Source organism: Hermetia illucens, chromosome 1, assembly GCF_905115235.1.
Source record: "Hermetia illucens chromosome 1, iHerIll2.2.curated.20191125, whole genome shotgun sequence".
Taxonomy (NCBI): Eukaryota; Metazoa; Arthropoda; class Insecta; order Diptera; family Stratiomyidae; genus Hermetia; species Hermetia illucens.
In genome coordinates, this window is record NC_051849.1 from 170,464,668 (window position 1) to 170,488,499 (window position 23,832).

At 39.6% G+C, this 23,832-nt stretch overlaps 1 protein-coding gene across 1 annotated transcript in view; it reads left to right on the forward strand.

Moving 5' to 3' along the window:
- LOC119660940 (serine palmitoyltransferase 2) overlaps positions 1 to 21,707 on the forward strand; it is a 35,665-nt gene extending 13,958 nt beyond the window's left edge. Inside the window, exons 2-5 of the mRNA XM_038069943.1 lie at positions 11,937 to 12,134; positions 19,293 to 20,138; positions 20,221 to 20,483; positions 20,538 to 21,707. Coding sequence (XP_037925871.1) covers positions 11,937 to 12,134; positions 19,293 to 20,138; positions 20,221 to 20,483; positions 20,538 to 20,754 — 1,524 coding nt within the window. The 3' untranslated portion in view covers positions 20,755 to 21,707. The remainder of the gene's footprint in view (positions 1 to 11,936; positions 12,135 to 19,292; positions 20,139 to 20,220; positions 20,484 to 20,537) is intronic.
- Positions 21,708 to 23,832: the final 2,125 nt, after the last annotated feature.

Here is a 23,832-nt window from a genome sequence, read left to right on the forward strand (position 1 = left end):
ATCTCTATTCGCTGGAAAGCCGTGATGCTTCTAGCAGGTCTCGGCCCCCGCTCACAAAGCCAAGGTAATTCAGCAGTGGTTAACGGGGCATGTTCCTGACTTAACCGCGAATGAATGGGCCTCAGGCAGCCCAGATTTGAATCCTCTGGACTACAGCCTTTCGGCTAAGTTAGAGGAAACTGCCTGCCATCGAACTTACACCGATTTGGAGAGTTTGAAGCCCAACACCGTGCGCGCAGCTCAAGAAATTCCGCTTCATACCGTGTGCGACTGTATAGCTGCTAGCGGCGTCCATTTTGAATAATTTTTTTTTTCATTTGATGTACTTGCCGATTTGCTTATTACTTCGTGAGAAATAAAGATTTGTTTGTGTGTGTGTGTGATATATCTATAATATATTAACGTTTACTAAGAAGTCCGCGCTTATCAACAGCTCCTTCTTGATGAGCGTCTATATCTATGCTTACGGAAAGGTCCTTCGATTTCAGCTCGATATCCTTTGATGCCTGTGTACTTAGGGCTTTACCACCTATTCGCTTTCAAGTTAAATTGTTGGTGGATATTCTTGAAAATAAATAGCCCATGCCAATGATTTTTTACAATTTGTTTTCGACCTTCGTTTAATTAAAATTCCAATATTGTCATTATCAGTAATGCACTTGAAGCTAATCTCATCATGATTCAATCTTTTTCAATTTCTGCTCCTCAACAGTAAATCAGTTTAAATAGCTTGAATGTAATCATTCAAGTACCACAAAAATTTCCAAAATTTTGTTGTACTCAATGCAATGATTATCTGAGAAAAACCACAAAAATTTGTTGCTAGTCAACGTACAATGTAGATCTTGCTTGCCAAATTACAATCATTATTTTCGCTTTATACTGGTTACGAATTATTTTCCTATTTCTTTTTTTTCATAGTTCCGATTATATTTTTGCCGGACATTAAGTTTTTAATTTTATTGTTCATTCTTTGTTTAATGGAGTTACTTTTTATGGTTCTGTGGCACAATGCAAACAATTTTTAGAAAGCTGAGTGAACAATAGCACGGTATTCCGGTCAGTTATTTCAATGAATCAGTGAACTTGCTAAATTTTACAAAAATGCTACTATAATAAAGATCATATATAGTAGGGCTAAAAAATTTGGCGTTATAACAAACTTTCGGCTAAATATTAAGTGTAGTAAAAAGAAAGGATCTATTATTTTTTAATTTTATTTTGCAGACTTATAATTATTGAATATAGGTTGAATATGCGCAGTTTTGTTCGAAAAGTTGTTATCATTTCTAGGAGGTACATTAAGTCTCTCTCATGGAAATAATAGTCCCTATTGGGAAAAAACTGGGATAATCGGTTTTCACAGGCCTCTTCTGAGTTGAATTGATTGACTGGAATAGGTGGTAATTACTTGCTGTTAGGTTGGATTATAAGACTCGTGGGGCATAACACTTCAGCTTCCCCCCACGTTTTATTTTCAAGGAATTGAATCGTACTTCAGTCCCAAACTGAATCAACCAATTATAAAACAATCAAAGAAGTGTATTTTTACGGAATGCCATCTTTCCAATGTAATCTACTCTAACCCCATCGAAGTTACACATGCGATGGAGGCATCTATTAGGAAAATAATGAATTACCTTTTAGTACATTTTGGTATCTCTTTTGCTCAAGTTAGTATGATATAAAATTTTTGGATAAAGTGGCAAATTAGTGTATTGACATATCTGTGAAATAGGTTGCCCACCAAAAACGAGTATATCAAATCTAACTCGGTCTTCGACTTCATATCTCATTTGCGGCTACTACAATTGTTACGTTTATACAAATTTAATCCTCTTCTTGGGAACAATAATGAAAAACTGGAATACGAAGCTACCCTCAGAAATATTAGCAGAGAAACCAATCAGATTTGGAATTTGTCTGTCCGTTTTAGTTTTGTTTAGCGTTGAATTTATTGTCCCATTTCTTGCTCGGAAGCTAATAGGCGTTCGCAACTCAAACAAGGTATGTCGAAATATATCATTCAGCTATCTTATGCATATTGACGACACCAAGTTATATGCCAATGATGAGAACCAATTTCGTTTTTTGCTGTTGGCCATCACCATTCAGTTCAGTAAGGATATCCGCATGTTACACAAAACCAGTTATTCGGGCAAAATATAACGAAAATTAAGATGATACACTACCATCTCGAGAATTAAAAATAAAGAGTTTTGGCCAATTTTAATTTCTCATAATTTCTAATTTTAAAGCGTTGTTGCTAATGACCAAATTAAGGTCCTTGATCACATTTCAAAAGAGTTTCATATAAGATTAATTATGCATATGTATTTATTCAAAGAGTTTATAATGTTCAGAAGAATGAGGAAAGTATACCGCAAAGATTAGAACGCCTGATAATGTTGGCGAGAACGGGGCTCGGAGCTTCAAACATTGGATCCACCCCAACGTTGCAGCCTCCAGGAAGGAAGCACTTCCGACGAAACCTTTGTGTCGGAATCAATGGTGTAGTCGTGGATGGGCAGCGAATTATGGAAAATTTGTCGGCAAGCAAATGTAAATACATCGTGTTCGAAGTGGTTGACGCTATTTCGCGGCGTGCATCAGCTCGGCGCTCTTTCTCTTTGTCAAAGCTCTTGGAACAGTCAGATCCGAGTTGTAGGACACTTTGGAACGTTGCGGCGCTGCAGCTAGCATTGTCTTAAACTCAGTTATGAACCTGGTAAATACATTTGGGGGGCTTTCATGCTCCAAAGGGCAACCAGCGTGGTAAGTCTTCTTTGTATTATTGGACGGTGGTAATTGTCGATCTACGGAGGGAGTGCCATAAGTTCCGCCGTTTGTCACATTGTTTAAACGGTCGGGAGGCGGCATGCATCACAATGACAGGGTACAGATCATCTAAAAGGAGACTACGCAGCTCGCTGCTGGCAGGAGCAAATCAATGAGGTGGATAGTGATCCGTGGGACTCGGTAATAAATTGATCATTTGAAAACTGAGGCCCTGCGGAAACTCTATTCACTTAATGCCGAACAGATGGACCGAAAATGAAAATTAGCACCAGGACCTCTGAAACGCATTTAACGATAGCCTGCTAAGATTCGACATACCAGAAGAGTGGCGCCTGGTGGATTATGCAGATGTTCAGCCACAAGCGGACTGCTCAGGGGAGGTGGTTGCTCGTGAAGAATGGATACATACACTGAATGAGTGGCGAACCGCTTAGGAAAACGAGTTTACAGGCAGATGAACAGATCCTTATCCAGCTTCTAAGCAGGCATGGATATTTTCTGTGTTACCTGCACAAGGTTGGGAAGGCACAATTCCCTGGCTGTGTATTTTACAATAGGGTGGCGCACGACACCGATTACATCGTTTATGCAGATAAAAGGGAAGAAGCGAACAGCATTGTCAGAGAGGGTTTGAGGAGCGCTGACAGATGAAGTCGTATTTATTTATTATTCTCGCGAAAATTGAGCTCGACCGTTGGAAGGACCGGGTTGCAGGGAATTCTTCAAACTAACAACTCTCTTCCTTCTCCCTTCTTCCTTCGGTCGACGGAATTTTCTGATTTGAAGGCTTTTTAAGGCGACAGAATGAGAGGGCTAGTGCGTAGTAATGTGTCAAACGGTTCTCTGATAATGGAGAGATATTTAGTTGGTAGTTTGTTGGCTTACCGTTGCCGAAGTACAACACTAGACGCGCCTGCGTAGACACATTCATCTACCCTACCCAAAAAAGAAAACGGGAATATGGGCACATATGGGAAAAATGGAAAATAAAAAGTAAGAAAATAGCTTGTAAACAGAAAATGAAATCCTAAGTTCGGAAATTAGAACCATTTATTCTAATTTCAGAGTGCCATCTGTAAATAAATTGTTTGCCTTAATTTCCAAGCTTTTCTATAAAAATAACTCGGCGTACGGCAAGCAACTACACTTGCTTTCTTTATTTTCTCATATGGCGGTACAGCCCGATGCCGGTCCTTGGCTCCCAAAGTCTTCGTCTCCTCTCTTTCGCGTGTTGTCCATTGAGTCCTCCCATCTGTTTCGGGGTTTTCCATGTGGTCCTTTATCTAGCACCTTGCCTTTGAGTAGACGTCAGGAAAATGGCCTTCATAGGCTCTACACGATCTTTTCTCAATCGTCATCCATCCTTCGCAGTCGTTAGGTCTTGCATTGGTTCATTATTGACATATCATTACCGTCACATGCGACTGGTACAATATAGATAGATAGAATGCTTCACTGGCAAGCAGGATTCGCTTGTTGATTTTGCCTATTTCGTTGTTGTTTGAGTTGCGCCTAAGTACACAAAACTGCCGACTTGTTGGAAGTTGTAGTCGTTCATTTTCGCGCTTTATCTCATTGACATTTTTGGGATCATTTATACAGTAGCGTGCCATTTAGATCCACTGGTATCTTTCGGATTATATACTTTCGGACAATATTGAATAATGTTCAGGCCAGTTCAATGCATTGCTTTTGTCCAGAGACTGCCGAAATATTTTGACTCACTGTTATTGTAATGTGTCTCATCATCCTTGAAATTCAGGTAATATTTTGCATAGTGATCGATCGAGTGATCGATAATGCCGCATGCCTGTTTGAAATAACGAAAATTTTCTTGTCATCAACATTATATTTCTAAAAATTTCTTTAGTATCTGCTTTATTGAGAATGTCTGATCAATTGTTGACTTTCCGGGTTTCCTGGGATGTGCCAACAATTCATTTTGAGATACATTTGAGCATTTTGTAACATGTACAGGAATGATATCGCTCTCGCAGCAGAGTTTGTCATATTTTTGATGGATAGGGCAAATGACACTTTTTCGCGAATCTTGTGATTGTTTCGTTAAATCAGAGTTTATGAGCTCAAGAATTCTTGTCTCTATTCCCATACTCCTTACTTTCAGTAGTTCCAAAGCTCTTCCATTCACTCGTGGCGCTTTGTGTGTCTCAGCGTTTAAAGCGTATCCTTGTCTTCTTCAAGTATAGGTGCTGGGGCAATTACCTGTACGACCTTGGATCGCTTCTGCGTCCCCGCAAAATATAGTGCTGGGATCATACTCATCATGGATCTTAAATTATGTCTTTTAAAGATATTGTTAATTTTACATCTTTATCTAATTTGGCCCTTTGTGTAATGCAAATTTTTCTTATCGATGACCTACTGGTACATTTCCTCGAACTATTACTTCCTTTTGCACTGAGGCTCGCATCCCCTTCACATCAATGCAATCGGCTTTTCAGTGTCGATTATTTCAATCCCATTCTTTCGTTTTGAAGCTTTTTAATATTGGGTCTGATAACTGGAGCGAGCCTGCTGCTCCCATTATTTACTAGCTGAAATAGTGCCCGTTGTCGCAATTTACTTCGTAGTATGAACGTATGCCAAAGATTGTTAGACACAGCTCATTTTTCAATGAATCCTCGTCTTCCGTTAGAGCACATATGCTTATCAGCCAAAAGTTAAAAAATTTATCTTTTTTCGAAGTGTACTAATTCTTGCATTGATTGTTCTGAAGTGTGCTGCATTCATACGTTTCACACTTTTAGAAGTAATGTGCGTTTGAAAGCCACATACCTCACTGTTGTTTCCTGGGTCGTCAAGGCGTCTATCTTGTACTTTTCGATCTGTTCGACTAGTGCTCTAATAGCGCCAGTTTTGAAGAGGGAGTGAACGTTCCAAGTTCTAAGATTGTTATATGGCCTAGAACCTACAGCATCAGTGAGTTTATCTCTGTTTTATCGTGCAGAGAACTCGCGTTAAACCTCTCTCGTCTGCTAATTTATATTGTCCAGGTTTTACCAGCGTGGAGATGAGAAGAGAAGAGGATTTAATAGTAGGGCTGTAGGTGGTAAATCAGGGTGCATTCCCAAGTATTTGCTAATGATTATAGTGCCATATCTGGAAACCCATCTGCTTGCTGCACTTGTTTTCCTTTAGTAATTAAATAATTGTCTAGTTGGTGGAGCCATTTGGATCTTGTCCTGAAAACTGAGTTGTTCGGGAGAAACAAACTCGTGGCAATTAGTACCTTTGTTATTTCTAGTCTTTTATACACTTTCGGTATGATACTCGAACAGTGGAACACGGAAACATAGTCTGTCGACAGATGGGTAAGGGTAGGCAAACACCAACATATTACTGAAAAACTGGGGAAAACTGCTATCTCACGTTATCAGGCAGGAAATGAAGTGCATTCTCTTCGTGTATTTTTCTATGAGAAATAATGCTAATATTATCGTTACGGTTTAGAATGAATTGCCTCTTTCGGATTTGGAAGATTTCATGGCTAATATAACTTCAATTGGTAGAGAAATCCATCCACGGAGGCTACCAATATATAACTACAAATTGCACATTCTTCATGACTCCTCAATCAAAAACTTTAATTGTCGAGCAGATAAAATATGCGTATCGGATGCTGATCAGTATCGAGTACATTAGTCGTCGTAGCTTTGTCTGTAAAATTCTCCTTCAAAACCTAGTTTTCAAGTATAACTTGGTGGCATACTATCATCCTCATTATAAGTATACTTCGCACAGAATATTGGAGAATGATCGGATTAAACTACTGCCTATTCTGCTTCTCAAGGAAATAAGAGCGTGTGTCCAATATCGCCGTGCCGTTGGAAGAAAAAATCTGTAGACTGGAAAAGATCCAAGAATCCTAGTTGTGACTTTAGCGGCGAGATTAGTCCCACAAAATTTACATAAAGCGCTGAAGTCTCTCGATCTGAGAATTGAACTGTACTTGCAATTCGCGCTGAGTTCCGTTTTGGAATTATAGTTTAGAGAGTTCTATACCTGATTGGTATCACTCCTGGTGTTTTGAGAACACCGATAGCATCGGGCTCCAATCCTTACTGCAGCGCTTTTGATCAATTTTGAAGTGTTTTGTCTCGATCTTCAATGAACCCGTCCTTATGACATTGAGTATAGCAAATTAAAGGCGTGCAGGATGATTTTTTTGGAATGCAAGAATTTTCGAATGGGTAGACTAGATTAATTCTTGTTAAAGCCAGTAAACTTCAAGAAAATAACATAAGATCACAAAAACAAAAATGTTATAAATTTCCTGGCTGGTAGAATTAAAAGCGTTGTCTTTTTAAGACTTGCGGTTTCGCCCAGGGCAGATGCAACTCATCAGATGCTGCCTCACCTCTGCCCTAGGAGCAGCGTGACCGAAGCGGTTACAAGGTGGTATTTGCTCCCTTTTATTAATTCAAAAACACGTCATGTGTATGAACTATAGCGAACACAAGTCCCAAGGCTAAAATAAAATTTTGTTTAAGAATTGAGGGATTCCTAAGTCCGCCATCCACTTAATGGCGGACCATAAAATTTTATTTTAGCCTTGCCCGGCTTAGGCCTAAAAAATTTTGCAGGGCGGATTTGTGTTCGTTATAAATCATACACATGTTTTTCAATTAGTAAAAGGGAGCAAATACCACCTTGGAACCACTTCGGTCACGCTGCTCCCAGGCCAGAGGTGAGGCAGCGTCTGATGAGTATTGCATCTTGGGTGCTTGCCCAAGGACGAAGGTTCCGTGGGCCACAACGGCGAAAGCATGTTTCTTTCTAACTGGTCCGGTCCGCCATTAAGTGGATGGTGGACTTAGGAATCCCTCAATCCTTAAACAAAATTTTGTTGTCTTTTTGTCCTTTTTTTGTCAGCTCTATTTTCATTGTCCTTACTAACGATTTTTATATTATTGCTTGCTTTTTATGGTTACCGTCTTTGTTTTTTTTGTATAGTGATGGCGTGGAACTTTCATCTTACAACATGATTCCAAATCAGAATGCAACTTGTTCGTAACCCTTACTACTTACCGTTGCATTTGCAATTAGGTCCTTAATGTCATTAAATATGGCACAAGAAGAAATAAAATAAAAAAATATTCAGCTCCTACTGCATATACAGTTTTGGTCATTTTATCTGATCTCTAAGCATTGTGATTGTGCTCTCAGGATTATCTTCAGAATATTCCTCGACAATGATGATTAGGCGAAACGCCGAAAAAAAAAAATACAAAAAGAATTAGCCAAACTCATTAATCTGCAGATTAAATCAAAATATTTTAAAGGAAAATTGTTTTGAAGCGTTCAGTGGTTTAGACTTTGCTCTAGCACGTTGTAGATTTTATCGTATCTAAAATAATCTTGGAATAATTATTACTCAGTGCAATAGTATGTTAGGTAATAATGATATACCCAGCCATAAATACTAATCTTTTAATTGGCGATTACCATACTTGTGCATTGGTTCAAGAGCCATTTTTCATGGATTTTTTATCCATATTTTTTAAAGTGTGTCATTTAAATTCGGAAGGGAAAAGTCTCATTGATAAGCAAAGAGGAAATGGTGCTTAGTAATGTCACTGTTTCCAATGTGTTGTGAATCATTGAGTTTTTTTCAATTGTTGCAAGTGCAACTGTCACATATTGTTGACTTTATCAAGCAGCGTCTACTGATATGATCGATGGCGATTATTTTTATGAGTACCGCAAGTGACGTATTTAGTCAGGTGATAAGAAGTTAGTCATGATTAAGGCTATCATGAAATTAGCATGCCAGCTAGAAATATTCCGTCTACATAAGAAAGATCACAAATCATGTCTGAAATAGCTTTGAGTTTTCGTGTAGCCGTTGCTGTGTTGCAAAGTTGTTTTTTCTATTTTGTTAAAATATATTATCTTTCGATTATTGGGAATTTCCAGACTTTAATGAGTGTGTGAAAACTGGCGTATTATTTTTATACTTTCCATGAAAGAGGGAATTTTAATAAGTCTGTTACGACAATTTTAGTATTTCGGATTCTACTTACTTTTCTAGACAATTGACTGGCATTGGACTTGTAAGACGATTTAAAATATATTAAAAAGTTAATGAAATGGCTTTAACTGTCAGCATATGTTCAATACGAAATGTCTAGGTTAATCCACAACGTTTGGCCAAGAGGAGTTTAATTACAAGAAGTTTAGCAAAGGAATAGTTCAATATGTTAATGCTTGGTCCCATTTTGGGAAAACAGAAAATTAAAAATTCTTTCAGCTGGTCACAGTGTTATACGTCTCTCCTGCTTATAAAACCAATACTGAACAGTTCTGAAAAAAAGCTCGCAATGTAGAGGCAATGAAATGAATTAAACCGGGTAAAGCACTATAAACAGACGACATTGTGGTTGGGCTAAAGAGTTGAGAGCCGCCATTTCTGCTCAGTGAGTTTTCGACGAGGGTTGGAAAGAAAATATAATAGTCCTAGTATGGCGATAGAAATCGGTCCGACGGAATGTTTCAATTATCGTCAGATTCGGTTGTTATCCCATCACCCCAAGATTTTTGAGTGCATATTTGATAATCGCATTCTCGACGTCGATCAAATTAGCGTGAGCTGAACCTCAATTAAACAGGCACTATCAGTGGTAGCAACCTGCTGTATTTAAATATCTCTCTTCGTGGAGACATTGTGAAAGAGACATCTTCGATGGTATGCTCATATAATTCCTGACGAGAAATTACGGGCTACAATGGGCTTGAACACTCAAGTTGATGGGAAACGATTCAAAGGCCGGTTGAAAGAATGATGGTTTGATACATGAGATGGTCATTTGAAAGTCTCACGACTCCACCTGGACCAAATTAATAATTGAGAAAAGTAGCGAACTCGATCTAGACGAACCGACACCGTAACTGAACGGGAAAACACTAAAGAAAAAGATTTCTTGCTGGTAGATTTTAGCAGTTAGAGCTCATAATATACTATATCGGCCTAGTCCTATCAAACATAGCGCATGGTCTTCTTCCCAAAGCGGTTTGCCCATGCAGTCGGTGTTGATGATTGTCCTGGAGGAACCCGATGTTTTTTGGCGTTTGGGATTCTCAAATTAAATTTAATTCTCATTGCCAGTAACAATGCGATGCAGAACACTCTTTCATTCTTGTCGGTGAAACATAATATCGTAGGTGGGTTTTCTCCGACGTTTTTGGTTGATTTTGGCGTTAATTGACAGCGGAACCAAATGAGTTCATCCATTTTATCATTGACAATTCTTAACCTTCAGTGTACGGACAATAAAAGTCTAATAGTCAGTACGGCCATAGATTAGTCCAAGAAGACTGTATATAGGAAGAGCAAATTCAGTGTCAAAGGAGCACGAATATGATTGTGTATCTTTGGTTTAGGGACGAGTTAGCTAACTGGCCCGTGATTCATGTGGGTGTGTCGATGGCGCTTGGATGGTTCTCTTGTGTGTGTTCTTCCACCCCATATGACAAGCTATAAACAGCTGTGTAGTGCCAAATGCTCGCAGCCATGTGCTCACAATCACGTGGGCGCAAATCAATGTATTGCATTCCATACACGGCACTATCATCTGACCTTATGCGCGGAATTTTTCTCGCGAGTTTATCGTCGGCAATTGAACATACACAAAACTCCGCCATGTTATTTACATAGCATGCTGTTCCCAGGTCCAGGTAAAGGAGAGGGTTTGAGGAAGTGCCGAAATCAGGAAAAGAGATAAAGTATAGTTGCCCTTGAAAATGAAGTGATCGTGTTGAGTCCTAAGCCTCGGAGATTCACCTCAGTTGATGCGGCAAGGTGGGTTCCGGTCATGTTGAGAAATGGGCAAGGGTTCTTGACGTCTGGGCGGCGTGATCGACGAATCAAGGCTAAAATTTACCGCAATGTCTTCCGCAATGTCTGTCGCCCTGTATGGTTCTAAGTGTTAGCCGACTATAAACGAAAATGAACTTCGTCTCGCTGTTGCGTGGGTTTAGTGGAGTAACACGCCTTAATCACATCCTAAATGAGGATATCTGTGACCGTTGCGGGGTTGTACCGATCGTGGAAAAATTGCGAGAAAGGCATCTTCGATCTTCGAATTCGCGCTAATGAGAACTCACTTGTCAAGATTGGTCTGAACATCGAAGTCGATGGAAATCGACCAAAAGACCGGCCGAAGCAGGACGTGATACGCTGGGTAAGGATTTAGAAGCCTCACGACTACATCCAGATTAGGCTTTTCTTCTTCTTTTCTTTTTCTTTGGCTTTTGTCCCGTTCACAAACGGGGTCGGCTCGTCGTGATTGGTTTCGCCATTTGGTTCTGCCTGCCTGGATGCAATCCCGAGGATTTTAAATCTCCATCTAGGGAATCAAACCCAAGGCCTTTGATAGAACAAAATGGCACAACTGATCATGGCGAGTCGACCCCGAGCGAACGAGAGAACGGGACAAATACTGAAGAAAAAGAAGAAGTAGGTCGAACAATGCGCTGAAAGTTGAATCTCCTGTATTCTGTCTTCTTGAATTAGCCTTATTCCGCAAGGTATATTTGGCTGTAATTCAGCAACTTTTTGAATCAATAGGAAATTTTCTCAAAAATGCGTTAATTTTATCAGGTATGTTTTGTCAAAGATTCCCACCGGCCCCCACCACCAGAACGAGCCGCCAACCATCAACTTTTTTAAAAAGGGGCGATATTTTTAAAATTTGTTTGGTTTACGCTAACCCTGTCCGTTAAAGTTACGCTAAAGTCCCGGGTTAAACATGCAGCGTCGCCTACTGAAAAACACCGGAAAAGGCTTATCGGCTTATGATAAATCATTTGAAGTATTTTGGGAATAATTTCTTGATGGCTTAGTGGTTGGAGCACCAACAAGCTGGCACAAGGGCGCAATTTTCATAGATTTACAGGTTCCCAGTAGCAATGGTATTTTTTCCTATTCGGCTTACATAAAAGTTTTTATTAAGTGTCTACTCAGCAGTTTTATAAGATTGCTTTTCATTGCTAGAAAAGGGTATCTTTTCTTTCTCTCAAATATTTTCTGCCAATAATCAGTGATTGATAATTTTAATATAATAATATGCAAAAACAATATCCGGTGTATGACTAACATTTCTTTATTTCTTTTACAGAAAACGACATCGTCGTCACAACAAAATGGTCTCAATTTCAGTAAACACAATACTTCATCGGGAGATAAGGAATCTTTCGAAGAAGTCTCGCTTATCAGTGCCTGCCTAACATACTTGGGATTTTATTTACTTATGGTATTAGGTTATATCAATCAATTGTTATTCAAACCAAAGGTAACAAAGGAAGAGAATCGTGAGGTAAGTTGAAAAACTGAAGTCAAGCTTAATGTATTGTATTTTTCGAGTGAATGAATGTATGATTTTAGACACACATATTTTCTGTGGTAAAAATCGAAAGAGGATTTTGAAGGTTCTCTGGCTTCATTCCTGCAGATGATTTTCATTTTATGTCCATAATTTAATAGCTATTCAGATGAAGGATTTCTTCAAAGCTTTTTTTTTTGGAAACCTCATGCGGGAAGGAATCGGGTATGTCAAGGATGCACAAGTGTTATTATTTAACATGAGAACCATTTTCGGAAGTCTTGTGAGGATTTATTCTGGCCATATACTAAAAAGGGTAGATATTACTCCAGATAGTCACGGTCTAACATTTGGAAATCAATTAAATGTTTTTAATTTACAATTGTGAAAGTTGCTTTAGAGTCGAAAATGATCAATTTTGTTGAAGGGTTCAGTGTGAAATCGGCTAAAAAAGAAATGTTTTGTATCAAAAGCAAGTGGCTGCATAAAAGGGGGGTGGTATCTATAGTAGGAGATTATCTCAAAGTATTTGTATTTATAAGATCAAATGACGGACTGGGCCGATGAGAACTTTAGATTCCAATCGTATACAGAGGTGGGCATAATGATTGGCTACGCTGATCACAAATTTTTTCACCGACACAATTGAAATAAAAAGATATAACATAAAAGTAAATATCTGTCTATCTTAAGGATGCTAGCACATCTTTTTGACAAAGATTTCATTTCTAAGTACAAATCGATTTGTTTTCCCAAATGGAGTGTCCATTTCTCCTTGAATTTTGATTTAGTGTTTGATGGTTTCCGCAAAATGTGGCCTTTCAATTTTTTTTCTCTTTTATTGCTTTTGCCTTTATGGTTATTATTATTTTAATGCCGTTTGTGGTTAATCCCCTTGATCCGCTATAGATCTATGGATATAGATATAGATAGATATAGATATAGAGATTAATGGCCAAGCGTTGAAGAATATACTTTAAAGCTCGATGCGAAGTATTAAGGATTTTGTGATTTCCACTTGGTCTGGAATTTTAAGAGGCTGACAAACTAACTGGAATCACAACAGAAACATAATTAACTCTAACATAAGACATACATACATAAGCGCTTAACAAGTCGAATCACTGCCAGCTATTTCGGCGCACTATGAAACTTCAATATTCAATTATCAGATGCTTTGTGACATCCAATTAAGTTAATAAACCATTTCTATTTTTGTTTAGTTGCTGACAACTCATGAATAAATCATAGTGACATGTCTATGAAATATATTTCTATCTATAAATCCATTACGTTGACGATCATAATAGTTTGTTAACTTTTGTGTGGTGTGAAATGCATTCAATTTATTTTTGTTTCATTATCCACAACATCCATTATTTTTCATAGTTTTGCAATGAAAGCTTTAAACATGGTAAACTTATATTAATAATTAATCTATAAAAGTGGGAAATCTACTCTAAAGAGAGAGTTTGGAGGCATTTATTGTCAAAAAAATCACCAAGCTATTTACTATGGACTATAAACCACCGACGAAGGTTTTCAAATTATGGCTACTAAACGTGCATATCTACTACTGAAGAAAACGATGATGTAACTAAAGATTTCTATAGCCGTCTTGAAACTTTGTATGATTCTCTACTTCGCAAAAAAGTTAAAATATTGTTTGGGTATTTAAATACCCAAATTGGAAATAAGAGCTTGTACCGAGAAACAACTGGACGATACAGCTTTTAATGACAATGGACCATGCCTCGTTGACTTCGCCTAGAGTAGAGATATGATATTAAGTTTTACATGCTTCCCACATAGGCACATACATGAAAGAACTTGGGCATCTCTAGTTTTGAATCAATGGTCTATGGAGTCAGTGCGACAGTATTCTCGGATACACCTGGTCTAGCTGAATCGTATGGTCTTGGAAGATACATCTGTGTATTCCAAGCGGAAGGACTGGCGGCATTGGTGGCCCGTCATTGGCTGTCGCATGATCCCAGACCCAAGCGATCGACAGTCAAGTAGTCATTAATGCCTCATCCTCTAGGGCTTGGGGCTGGCCACCATCCTAGGTTTGCGGTCATAGGAATATAGGCGGGATTCTGCTCTTGACAATTCCAGACACGTGCAAATGTATACAGGATTACGGCGGTTTGCATGGTGCACTGGCCTAAATTGCACCCTACTGGCAGGTTCGGTATTATCTACAATTCATATTGTCAAAATTGCGGAGAGGAAGGAGAAACCTTATGATATTTCCTTTGCGATTGTCCAGCTCTAGCTAGGAAAACAATTGGGACCATTGACCTTATCAAGTTTTCACTGGGGGCAGTGAAATTTGTATTGTGATTTGACATCGGATACCAGTCGAGTCAGCTGTGAATGAGTACCTGAGTCAAATCAGGATAAAAACCTCGAGCGAACGCAATGCTGACCACATTGCCTCCTATAGGGTACTATAATGAAGTGCTCTAACACGCAAGATCCAATTGGATTGTTGCACCAACGATTATGATATGTATTTACATTTAGAACTACATTTCGACTCCAAGTTAACCTCATTCATTTGGAAGTGGAATGCAGAACAGTTAACGACGCATATCGGCTCTATACTGTTGGGGTTAGAAAAGAATAATGGTCTATAAATGGCCACGAGTCTCTTGGGATTATATACTTAATAATCTTCTCCGACGGGTCAGTCATGAAAGACGAATCGGGCGCAGGGGTGTTCTCCAGAAATTCGATTATGGAACTGGCTACACTTCTGGGAAAAATGATAAAAATATTTCAGGCGGATATATATGCCATTTCAATGGCAACAGAAAAATGTTTGCGAGAAAAATGGAGAGGTTGCACCATTCGAATTTGTTCCTGCAGTCGGGCACCATTATCAATACTAAACAGCAACGATATATCAAGCCAGTTGGTGTGGAGTTGGCATCAGGTGCTGCTGAAACTTGGCTGACTGAACGAAACATTCCTGATGTGGCTCGACAAGTTTCTGGATCCACAATGATGACGGCAGAACCAGCTTTTGGCATCCGGCCATTCACTGTCAAGTCCACTCTGGAGGGGGAAATACAAGGATTCACGTAGCCGAATGGAGAAATTTGAACTTCTGGCAGCAGGCGGAAATCTTTGTGAAGGAACCCGGGGCCACTAGAGTGGCATTTTTATTGTTCCTTAAGAAGTGGGACATGAAAACCGTAGTAGGGTTTTTAACGGGACACTGGTCCTTAAACTACCACATGGAAAAGTGTGGTCTCGGCTATATGCAGCCAATGTGAGGAGGAGGAAGACTGCAGACGAAGATACTTTGGTAAGGTTTTCTTCAACGAAGAATCTGCAAATTCGCTGTCTCTCATCTGTTCTCAGATTCGCGAATGCGAACCTGCGAATGCCATAGGCGAGAGACCGGTGAATAGGCGATCTCCGGGGATAATACAATGGGCCTAACAAAGGTCCGAGCACTTGGAGCTGCGGATTGAACTGTAGTGACACTGTACCAATTTTTTCAAATAGGCGCTCATTAGAAAGATAACAGTCTATAGAATATTTTTCGTGAAGAAAATGCGTATCAACCGTTTAGAAGTTGCGCAATTTTGAAAATGAATGTTTCGAGCGAGCAAATTCGTAATATTTTGGAGTTTTAGTTTCTGGAAGGCAAGAATGCGTCCTAGAAACGTGAAAAAATTTGGGACAGCATGTATAGCACAATAATGGTTCAAGCGGTTTTGTTTGCGCCTCGCTCTGGAGTGCCAATTGCGGAAAAAGTCGATGAACTAATGGGAAAAATCTTTGAAAATGCACATGCGACTATTCGTGACAGCTCAGGAGCTAAATATTAATCATGTAATTGTCTTAAACCATTTGCATTCTGCTGGATTGGTCAAGAAGCTCAATAAGTGGGTGGCGCATGAACTGAGTGCAAACAACCGGATCGGATTTTCGCAAGCAATGAGTTACTAAAAAGATTCAAAAACAACCAATTGCAGCGATTGATCTTTGTGAATGAGAGATGAATCGTGGAGGAAGCTATCAGAAGTTCCAGAAATAGTTGCGAAAATATATAAAGGAGCACTACCACCTGTCAGAGGTTTGACAGCTTCTGATGAGTTGCCTCTGCCCTGGAGGGAATCGTCAGTCGTCTTTGTCTTTCTTGAGTACTTGGGTGCTAAGCCTAAAAGAGTGTTCCATGGACCAAAAAAAGTGGGAGTAAGTTGCTCTCAAGTGTATGTAAATCTAGGATTTATCAGTTTCCAAACGAAGATATAAATATTCTGGAATGGTCAAAGGAGAGCACGAAGGACTAAAAGAAAGATGTCAATCAGATAAATCGCGATACTAAACGATTAGAACTTCGAAGAAGTCAACGGTTTAGGCACAACTTTCACAAAAGATAATAACGAAGTAGAAGAAATTAATACCTCGTATTGCCAATTCTAAAAAAGATGTGTTCATAGGAAACCAAAGTTGACAATAAATCAAACTTTGATTCGGTTGGTCTTATATTACGGCACCAAGACCCCTGCGCTGAGTCAGGCCGGAGAGCAAAACGCTTTCAAATATCGAGTCGTCGGAAGAATTTTCGGTCGAGTGGGGTGAACGACGGATAGCGAATTAGCGAAAGTTGCAATGGGCAGGCCAAGTAGAGTTTATGGGCGGCAGAATATCTCCAGGTCACGCAATTCGTGCAAACGAGAATTCACTTGCAAAGATTGGTCTGAACATCGATGTCGATGGTAAACGACCAAAAGGCAGACCTAAACAACGGTGGCTTGATACGCTGGATGGGGATTTGAAAGCCTCGAGATTGCACCCAGATCAGGCATTCGATAGAGCCAAATGGCGAAGCCGATCACGACGAGCCGACCCCGCTTGTGAACGGGACAAAGGCTGAAGAAAAAGAAGAAGAATATCTCCAGGCGCGATCTCAAATTTGGAAGGTAAACGATCATCTGGCAAATCTATAATCTATAATAGATTAAAGAACTTAGTACACGCTGGTCAGTTTCGGATATTGAAGGATACGGTCTCTCAACCGAGAAGAATGGAGACAAAGACTTCAGAGGACCACATAGGAATGTGGCGCCATAGAAAAAGATATAAATGTCTGTCGTTAAATGTTGAACTAAAAAATTCCTTTTATGTTATAATACCGCTGTTGTAAGATGACAAAGAAATGAGTGATGAATCGATAAAAGGATTAAGAAGGTGGGAAGTGGGCGATCGGAAAGACAAACCTTGACGCGTCAATAGCTATTGCCAGCAGAGGGATGTAGGGAGGCAGGCATTGCTAACGAGTACTTAGGCAGTGAGTGATAGCGGGCGACTACGAATCGTCTAGGGAGGTTGAGCGTTATTTATTTTTTGCAAATAACGTGTCGTGCATTTATCTGTTAATATAGCAAGATGTCAACTTGTGAAAATAAATACTTTAGACTCAAGAAAATATTTATGACTGTGTAAGGATTCCATTCACCTAACAATTGATATTCGTATGATTATAGCTGCTTCCTAACGCGAGATCTGGGCAGTTCAATTGCTAAACTAATATCTTGTCCCCAGAATTTATGATGCAATTGTATAAAGCTGATATCAGCATAGTTAAGGTGTTTGCGAATTTTCCATTGGACAAACAGATGTCATGAGCGTAGACGGGGCGACCGCCAGTATAAAATGATATCAACCATCGGTGGTGAAAATCAATCCTGGCGAACTCCGCTTTGGATTAAAAATTCCGTGACTCTTTGTGTCGTCATATCTTGCCCTGATTATAGCTATTAGTTTCGCCCCTTCCTGCATAGATCATTCCAGATACATTCCCTGTTCACACTGTCGACATCGATGAAAACAGGTGGAGGGGTATTCTAAACTCCGGTACAGGAGGATCGAATTCGGAAATCAGCTTGCTCTCTGTCAATCAAGTTTTCGAGATGTTCTTTATTGCTTTCCACGCAAATGTCCTTCCAATTACCACATGGGAGATGTTCGCCTTCTTCGGAATCTTAACGATCGGGCCCTTCTTTTGCTCACTGGGAAAGACCTCGCTTTACCAGAATTTATGAATGAGTCAAATTGACAATTCCGCAGAGTTCATGAAAGGACGCTTCCGCAGAGATACCGTCAAAACCCGCGGATTCACCCTGCTTGATGACAAAAGTAATTTTGCCTCTGTTTACAAGAATGGTCCGCTTGCCCTACCATCTACAGGAGTTGAAACTTCACTGGATGTTATACGGTTAAGAATCGTGGTGAAATGTTCCTTCCGCCTCTTTAGGTACTCATCATATGGATGAGAAACTTACCGTTATCGTCTTTTTTCCAGCTTTTTCCGGATGCGTTATACGGTAGAGGAATCGTTATTATTTGCAGCAGTTTCCGTTTTCTTACACAGCGCAATAATGAAATTCTTTTTCTCGCGGCATTTGCTATGTTTCTCCTACTTTTTCACGGTAATGGAGCTTCAACCCGTGATGCTCACTCTCGTCTATGATCCTTGTATTCACTGGTCTGTTTCAGCGATTCGTAGTCAACCAGGTATTGTCAAGTTATCCTGGGGTGCGGTTCAAAATTTCACCCGTGATAGAGATAAAAGTACTTTTGATGGTGACCTAGTGTTGATCCATATTCTTCAAAATTCTCTGGTGGGTTGTTCAGCGATTGTGCATCCCTCTCGAGGCTGATGTGGGCACCCTTTTTGTTACGCACATTCAGAGGACAATTCTTAAATCTTCTACTGGCCTCTTCGCTTATTCCATGAATATCCAGTTTATGTCGTCGGAATTCACGCCTTCAATACTGTTGTCAAGGAGTATGCGCATCTTCCAGAAACTAGTCATAAGCAGTCTTCGATAGGCAAGATTGTAGTCGTGAAAGCAGTCTAAGGCCCACAAATTTCTATTGGGAAATATTTTTTTCCTTCTTAAACCCCCAGGTAAATCTTCTGAATTTGAGGTTGGGACTTGAGACGCTAAGGTGCTTCTTAGCTGCTCAGACCACCACAGTATTATTATTTTCATGAATCCAATAATTTACTGGCATATGAAATAAAAGCATTGGAAGCAAATTATGTACACATGCTTTTTAGTTTTAATTGATTTAAGTGTTTGAATTCAGACATGTGATCCTAGACGTTTTTCTAAATAATTTCAGGGCTACGTACCACTCTACAATAGTTTTGAACGTTTCTATATGCTTTACATATATCGGCGCGTTCGTGACTGTTGGAATCGTCCAATATGTAGTGTTCCCGGAGCTGAATTAACATTGAAAGACCGCATTACGCCCGACTATGGATGGACCTTTGAATTTACTGGAACGCAAACACGTTGCTTGAATCTAGGTTCATATAACTATCTCGGTTTTGCTGCTGCTGACGGTCCATGTGCGGATGATTCTGCGAAAATGATTGAAAAAAGAGGTTTGGCATACTGCAGTTCTCGACAAGAATTGGGAACTTCATTTTTACATCAAGACCTTGAAGCACTCACTGCGAAATTCCTTGGTACCGAGGATGCCATTGTCTTTGGAATGGGCTTTGCTACTAACGCACTCAATCTGCCGACTCTCATGTCCCCTGGCTGTTTGGTATTAAGTGATGAAAAGAATCATGCCTCTATCATTTTGGGACTTCGATTGTCTGGGGCCACGATCAAAGTTTTTAAGCACAATAATATGAAAGATTTAGAAAGGGTGCTTCGTGATGCGCTGGTATATGGACAACCAAAGACAGGGGCGCCTTGGAAAAAAATGATAATCTGTGTTGAGGGAGTTTATAGTATGGAGGGTTCGATTGTTAAACTACCGGAAATTGTTGCACTGAAGAAAAAATATAAGGCGTATATTTATTTGGACGAAGCTCATAGCATCGGAGCAACAGGACCGCACGGAAGAGGAATTGTCGACTATTATGGGTTGGATCCGAGTGACGTGGACATACTGATGGGAACTTTCACTAAGAGTTTCGGAAGCGCCGGCGGTTATATCGCTGGGTCGAAGGTAATAGCTAGATTTGAATATTTTAAAAGTGCCAATGTCAATAATTTTTCAACTTTGAATAAAATGGCCCTTCTTCTTTCAGAGGCTCATCAATTTTTTGCGTACAAACAGTCACGCTCACTGGTACGCTAGCTCAATGTCACCACCTGTAGCGCAACAAATCTTCACTTCCATGAGCATTATTTTAGGATTAGATGGCACCAACGAAGGTCGAAGACGCATCGAACAATTAGCGCGAAATACACGCTACTTCCGACGACGATTAGCACAAATCGGCGTGATCACATATGGTCATGAAGATTCGCCTGTTATACCTTTACTTGTGTATTTATTCTCGAAAATTGGGTAAGTGATTCAAATCTAATCTGATAACTTTGATCTCATTGACTTTGCCAACAGCGCTGTTGTTCGAACATTGACGACCCGCAAGATCGCCGTTGTTGGAGTTGGTTTCCCCGCAACGCCTATCATGGAAGGACGAATACGATTCTGTTTGTCTGCTGCCCACACAAAAGAACAACTCGATTATGCTCTGAATGTTATTGACGAGATCAGCGATAAGCTCGGTCTCAAATATTCACGGAAACCTCGTGATCCAAATCCTATTGAATACTAAGCCCAAAAGTTTGCTACTTTATTTAAATTGAAAATTTCAACTAAAAGATTCATATTTTAAGATAGAAATTATTTCTGCGAAGTAAATCCATTTGAAATAAAATACTTGAACATAATGAAATATAAAACGAAGGTTTTTGTAAGAGTCATAACGCTGGAAACTTCGTTCTATTTTAAACCAAAATAATATGTAAAGCTCTTACCGTAGATTGCGAGTGTACATTGATGTTGTAGGTATGAATTACGTTCAAATTGAACGTAAGTGCGCAGTTCTTTTTTTTGTGCCTTTAAAGATAACAGTGACATTGTTGTAAATGTAACAAATAATATATCAGATGCAAAGAGTGCTTCATGCATGGAGAGGGAACAAACATATTTTCATTCCAGTGAGTTGAAACGAAACGAAACAGATCAGGAAATTAAATGAATAAACTGAAAGTGAATTTTCAATAGATTTCAAAATGCTGTTTTTAGATACATCACTGGTACCCAGGACTGCTTCCATGCTTTTCATCCAAGCGTTTTTCGCGTTTGTGAAAGTCTAGGAGCATCCGAAGGATCGTGTTCGTTTTTGCGAAGCATTTTGTTTTGCAATATAGAAAAGTGAGGATATTATTCGTTACGCATTTTTTCTTCTGGGATGTTATGACGCTCAATCAGCTTTTTATGTACGCGCAAAACATTTTTCTTGCAAGCTATCAGTATCGCACTATAAAAACTGTCAGCACTTGTTAGTTGTTTTATTTTTAAAAATTTAGGGTTTTTCCCCATTCCTAAGGAAACTTTTGACGCTTTTTATATTTAGTAGGTTAAGAACAATTGAAAACATAACACGAATAAAAGGAACGTTCGGATTTGTTCTGTTTGTATATGGCTTTCTTGTTCGTAAGATATTTTGAAAAATCTGTAAAAGTTAATTTTGAAATGGATGAAAATAGATATTTTCTGAGAATATGCACCTTTTTTCATTGTTTACGAGTGAGTTGAGAGCAGAAAGTAAACATTCCAATTGACTATGTGGAATGGAATCCCAAAACGGAAGTCGTAATGAAAATTAAGTAGAAATTGTTATCACCGTTGTATGAACGCATAAGCTGCTGTGTACAAATGTTTTTAGCCTTTGTTGGTTGTCAATAAAAATAAATCGAAAGTAAATTATTATGAATATAATATAGCAGAGATATTCTTCAATAAAAAGAACCTGTTTTTATTTTTTTCGTATGTATTTTCCCTTTAAACTTGTAGGAGTTCGTCAATGGGCAATCGGATGATAAGGATGTTAGAGGCGATATTTTCACTTATTGGGAATTGGTGCAGAGAAGAAAAGTTTCTTCAAGCATGTTACCAACCATTGAAACTTTGGTAAATATGATTATTCGTCCTATAACTTAATCTAAAATTTGAATGAAATGTTCAAGCTAATGCAGTGAGCGTTTGTGAGGCTTGTCTTAGTAAGGAACATCCCGGTTTTGCGCCGAGGTCCATCAATTGGTTAATTCTTATATCTGTATCGCGTCTCAGGCAGGGTCTGCCTCATCTTCCTTTTCTACCACAGGTATTATCCTTAAAGACTTCCCAGGCTGGATCACGCTCACCCATTCGGATTAAATAACCCGCCCATTGTAACCTATTGAGCCGAATTTTATCCACAAATAGGGCGACGAAAATTTCCTTGTAGGATTCTTCTCTTGAAGGCAGCTAACAACCCAAGTCTCCAAAAAAAAACATGAGAACTGGCAGGATCATTGTCTTGCACAGTAGGAGCTGTGATCCTATGGTGGGAGCGGAACAGTTGTAAGCTTAATTGCGCTCTGTGGGCTGCCAACAGCCGTGCGCGGGTTTTACCGTCATAGCTGTTATCGGTTCCATCCTAGATAGGGAAAACTATCAACATCTCAAAGTTTTAGTTTCCTATTTTTATTGTTCTCATTGGTGCTGACGTTGCCACCATGTACTTCCTCTTGCCCTCATTAATATGCAGCAGTAGTTGGGTGGGCTTGTAGAGAGTGGTGCCTCTCGCATTTATATCAACATCGCGGATCATTTTTTCCAGGAACCGGGATAAAGAGGATGCATGATAAGGCATCCCCTTGTCTGAGACCGTTGTTGATGCTGAATGGTCCCGAGACTGATTCTATTGTATTTATAGGCCTCGTACACTGGTCAGAGTCAGCCTAGTCAGTCTTATCAATTTCGTCGGAATATCGAATTCTCTGGGTATGCTATTATAGGCGGCTTTGAAGTTGACGAAAAGATGTTGGAACTGATAACCATATTTCATAAGTTTTTTCATCGCTTGGCGCAGAGAGAAAATCTGCTCTATTGCTGATTTGCCTGGAATGGAGCTTCTTTGGTATGGATCGATGATGTTCTTGGCGTATGGGGCTATCCGGCCTAGCAAGATAGCGGATAATATTTTGTAGATGGTATTTAGCAAAGTGATACCTCTATAATGGCTGCACTATGTGATATCTCCCTTTTTTTGCATAGGATACATAATGCCTCTTGGCCAGTCATCAGGTATTGATTCGCTGTCCCACACCTTGAGCATCAGTTGATGAACTGTTATAATTCCATCGGTTCCTGGCGACTCAGGTTTTTTAAGCCGATGGATTGCACGAACTGTTTCTTCTATACTTGGTGGTGGTAGTATTTGTCCGTCGTCTTCAGTTGGCGGGACCTCCAACTCGCCAATATTTTGGTTGTGGAGCAGTTCATCAAAATACTCAACCCATCGCCCCAATATGCTCATACGGTCGGAAACTAGATTTCCCTCTTTGCCTCGACATGATAAGCATCGACGTGTATAAGGCTTCATCCTGTTGACTTCCTGGTAAAATTTCAGCGCCTGGTGCGGCTGCTCCCTGTACTTCGCGAGTTCACAGACTTGTTGGTTCGCCGAGACTTCCTTTTTCTGTTTGTAAAGTCGCTTCTCCACTCGACGGAGTTCGTGATATGTCTCTGCGCGTGCCCGCGTTTTTTGAGAGTGCAGCATTGCCCATGTTTCTGATTTTTTTTGCGACTGAGACTGCGGTTATTGCAGCATCCATTTCCCCCTTGTAGGTATTACGTAAGACTC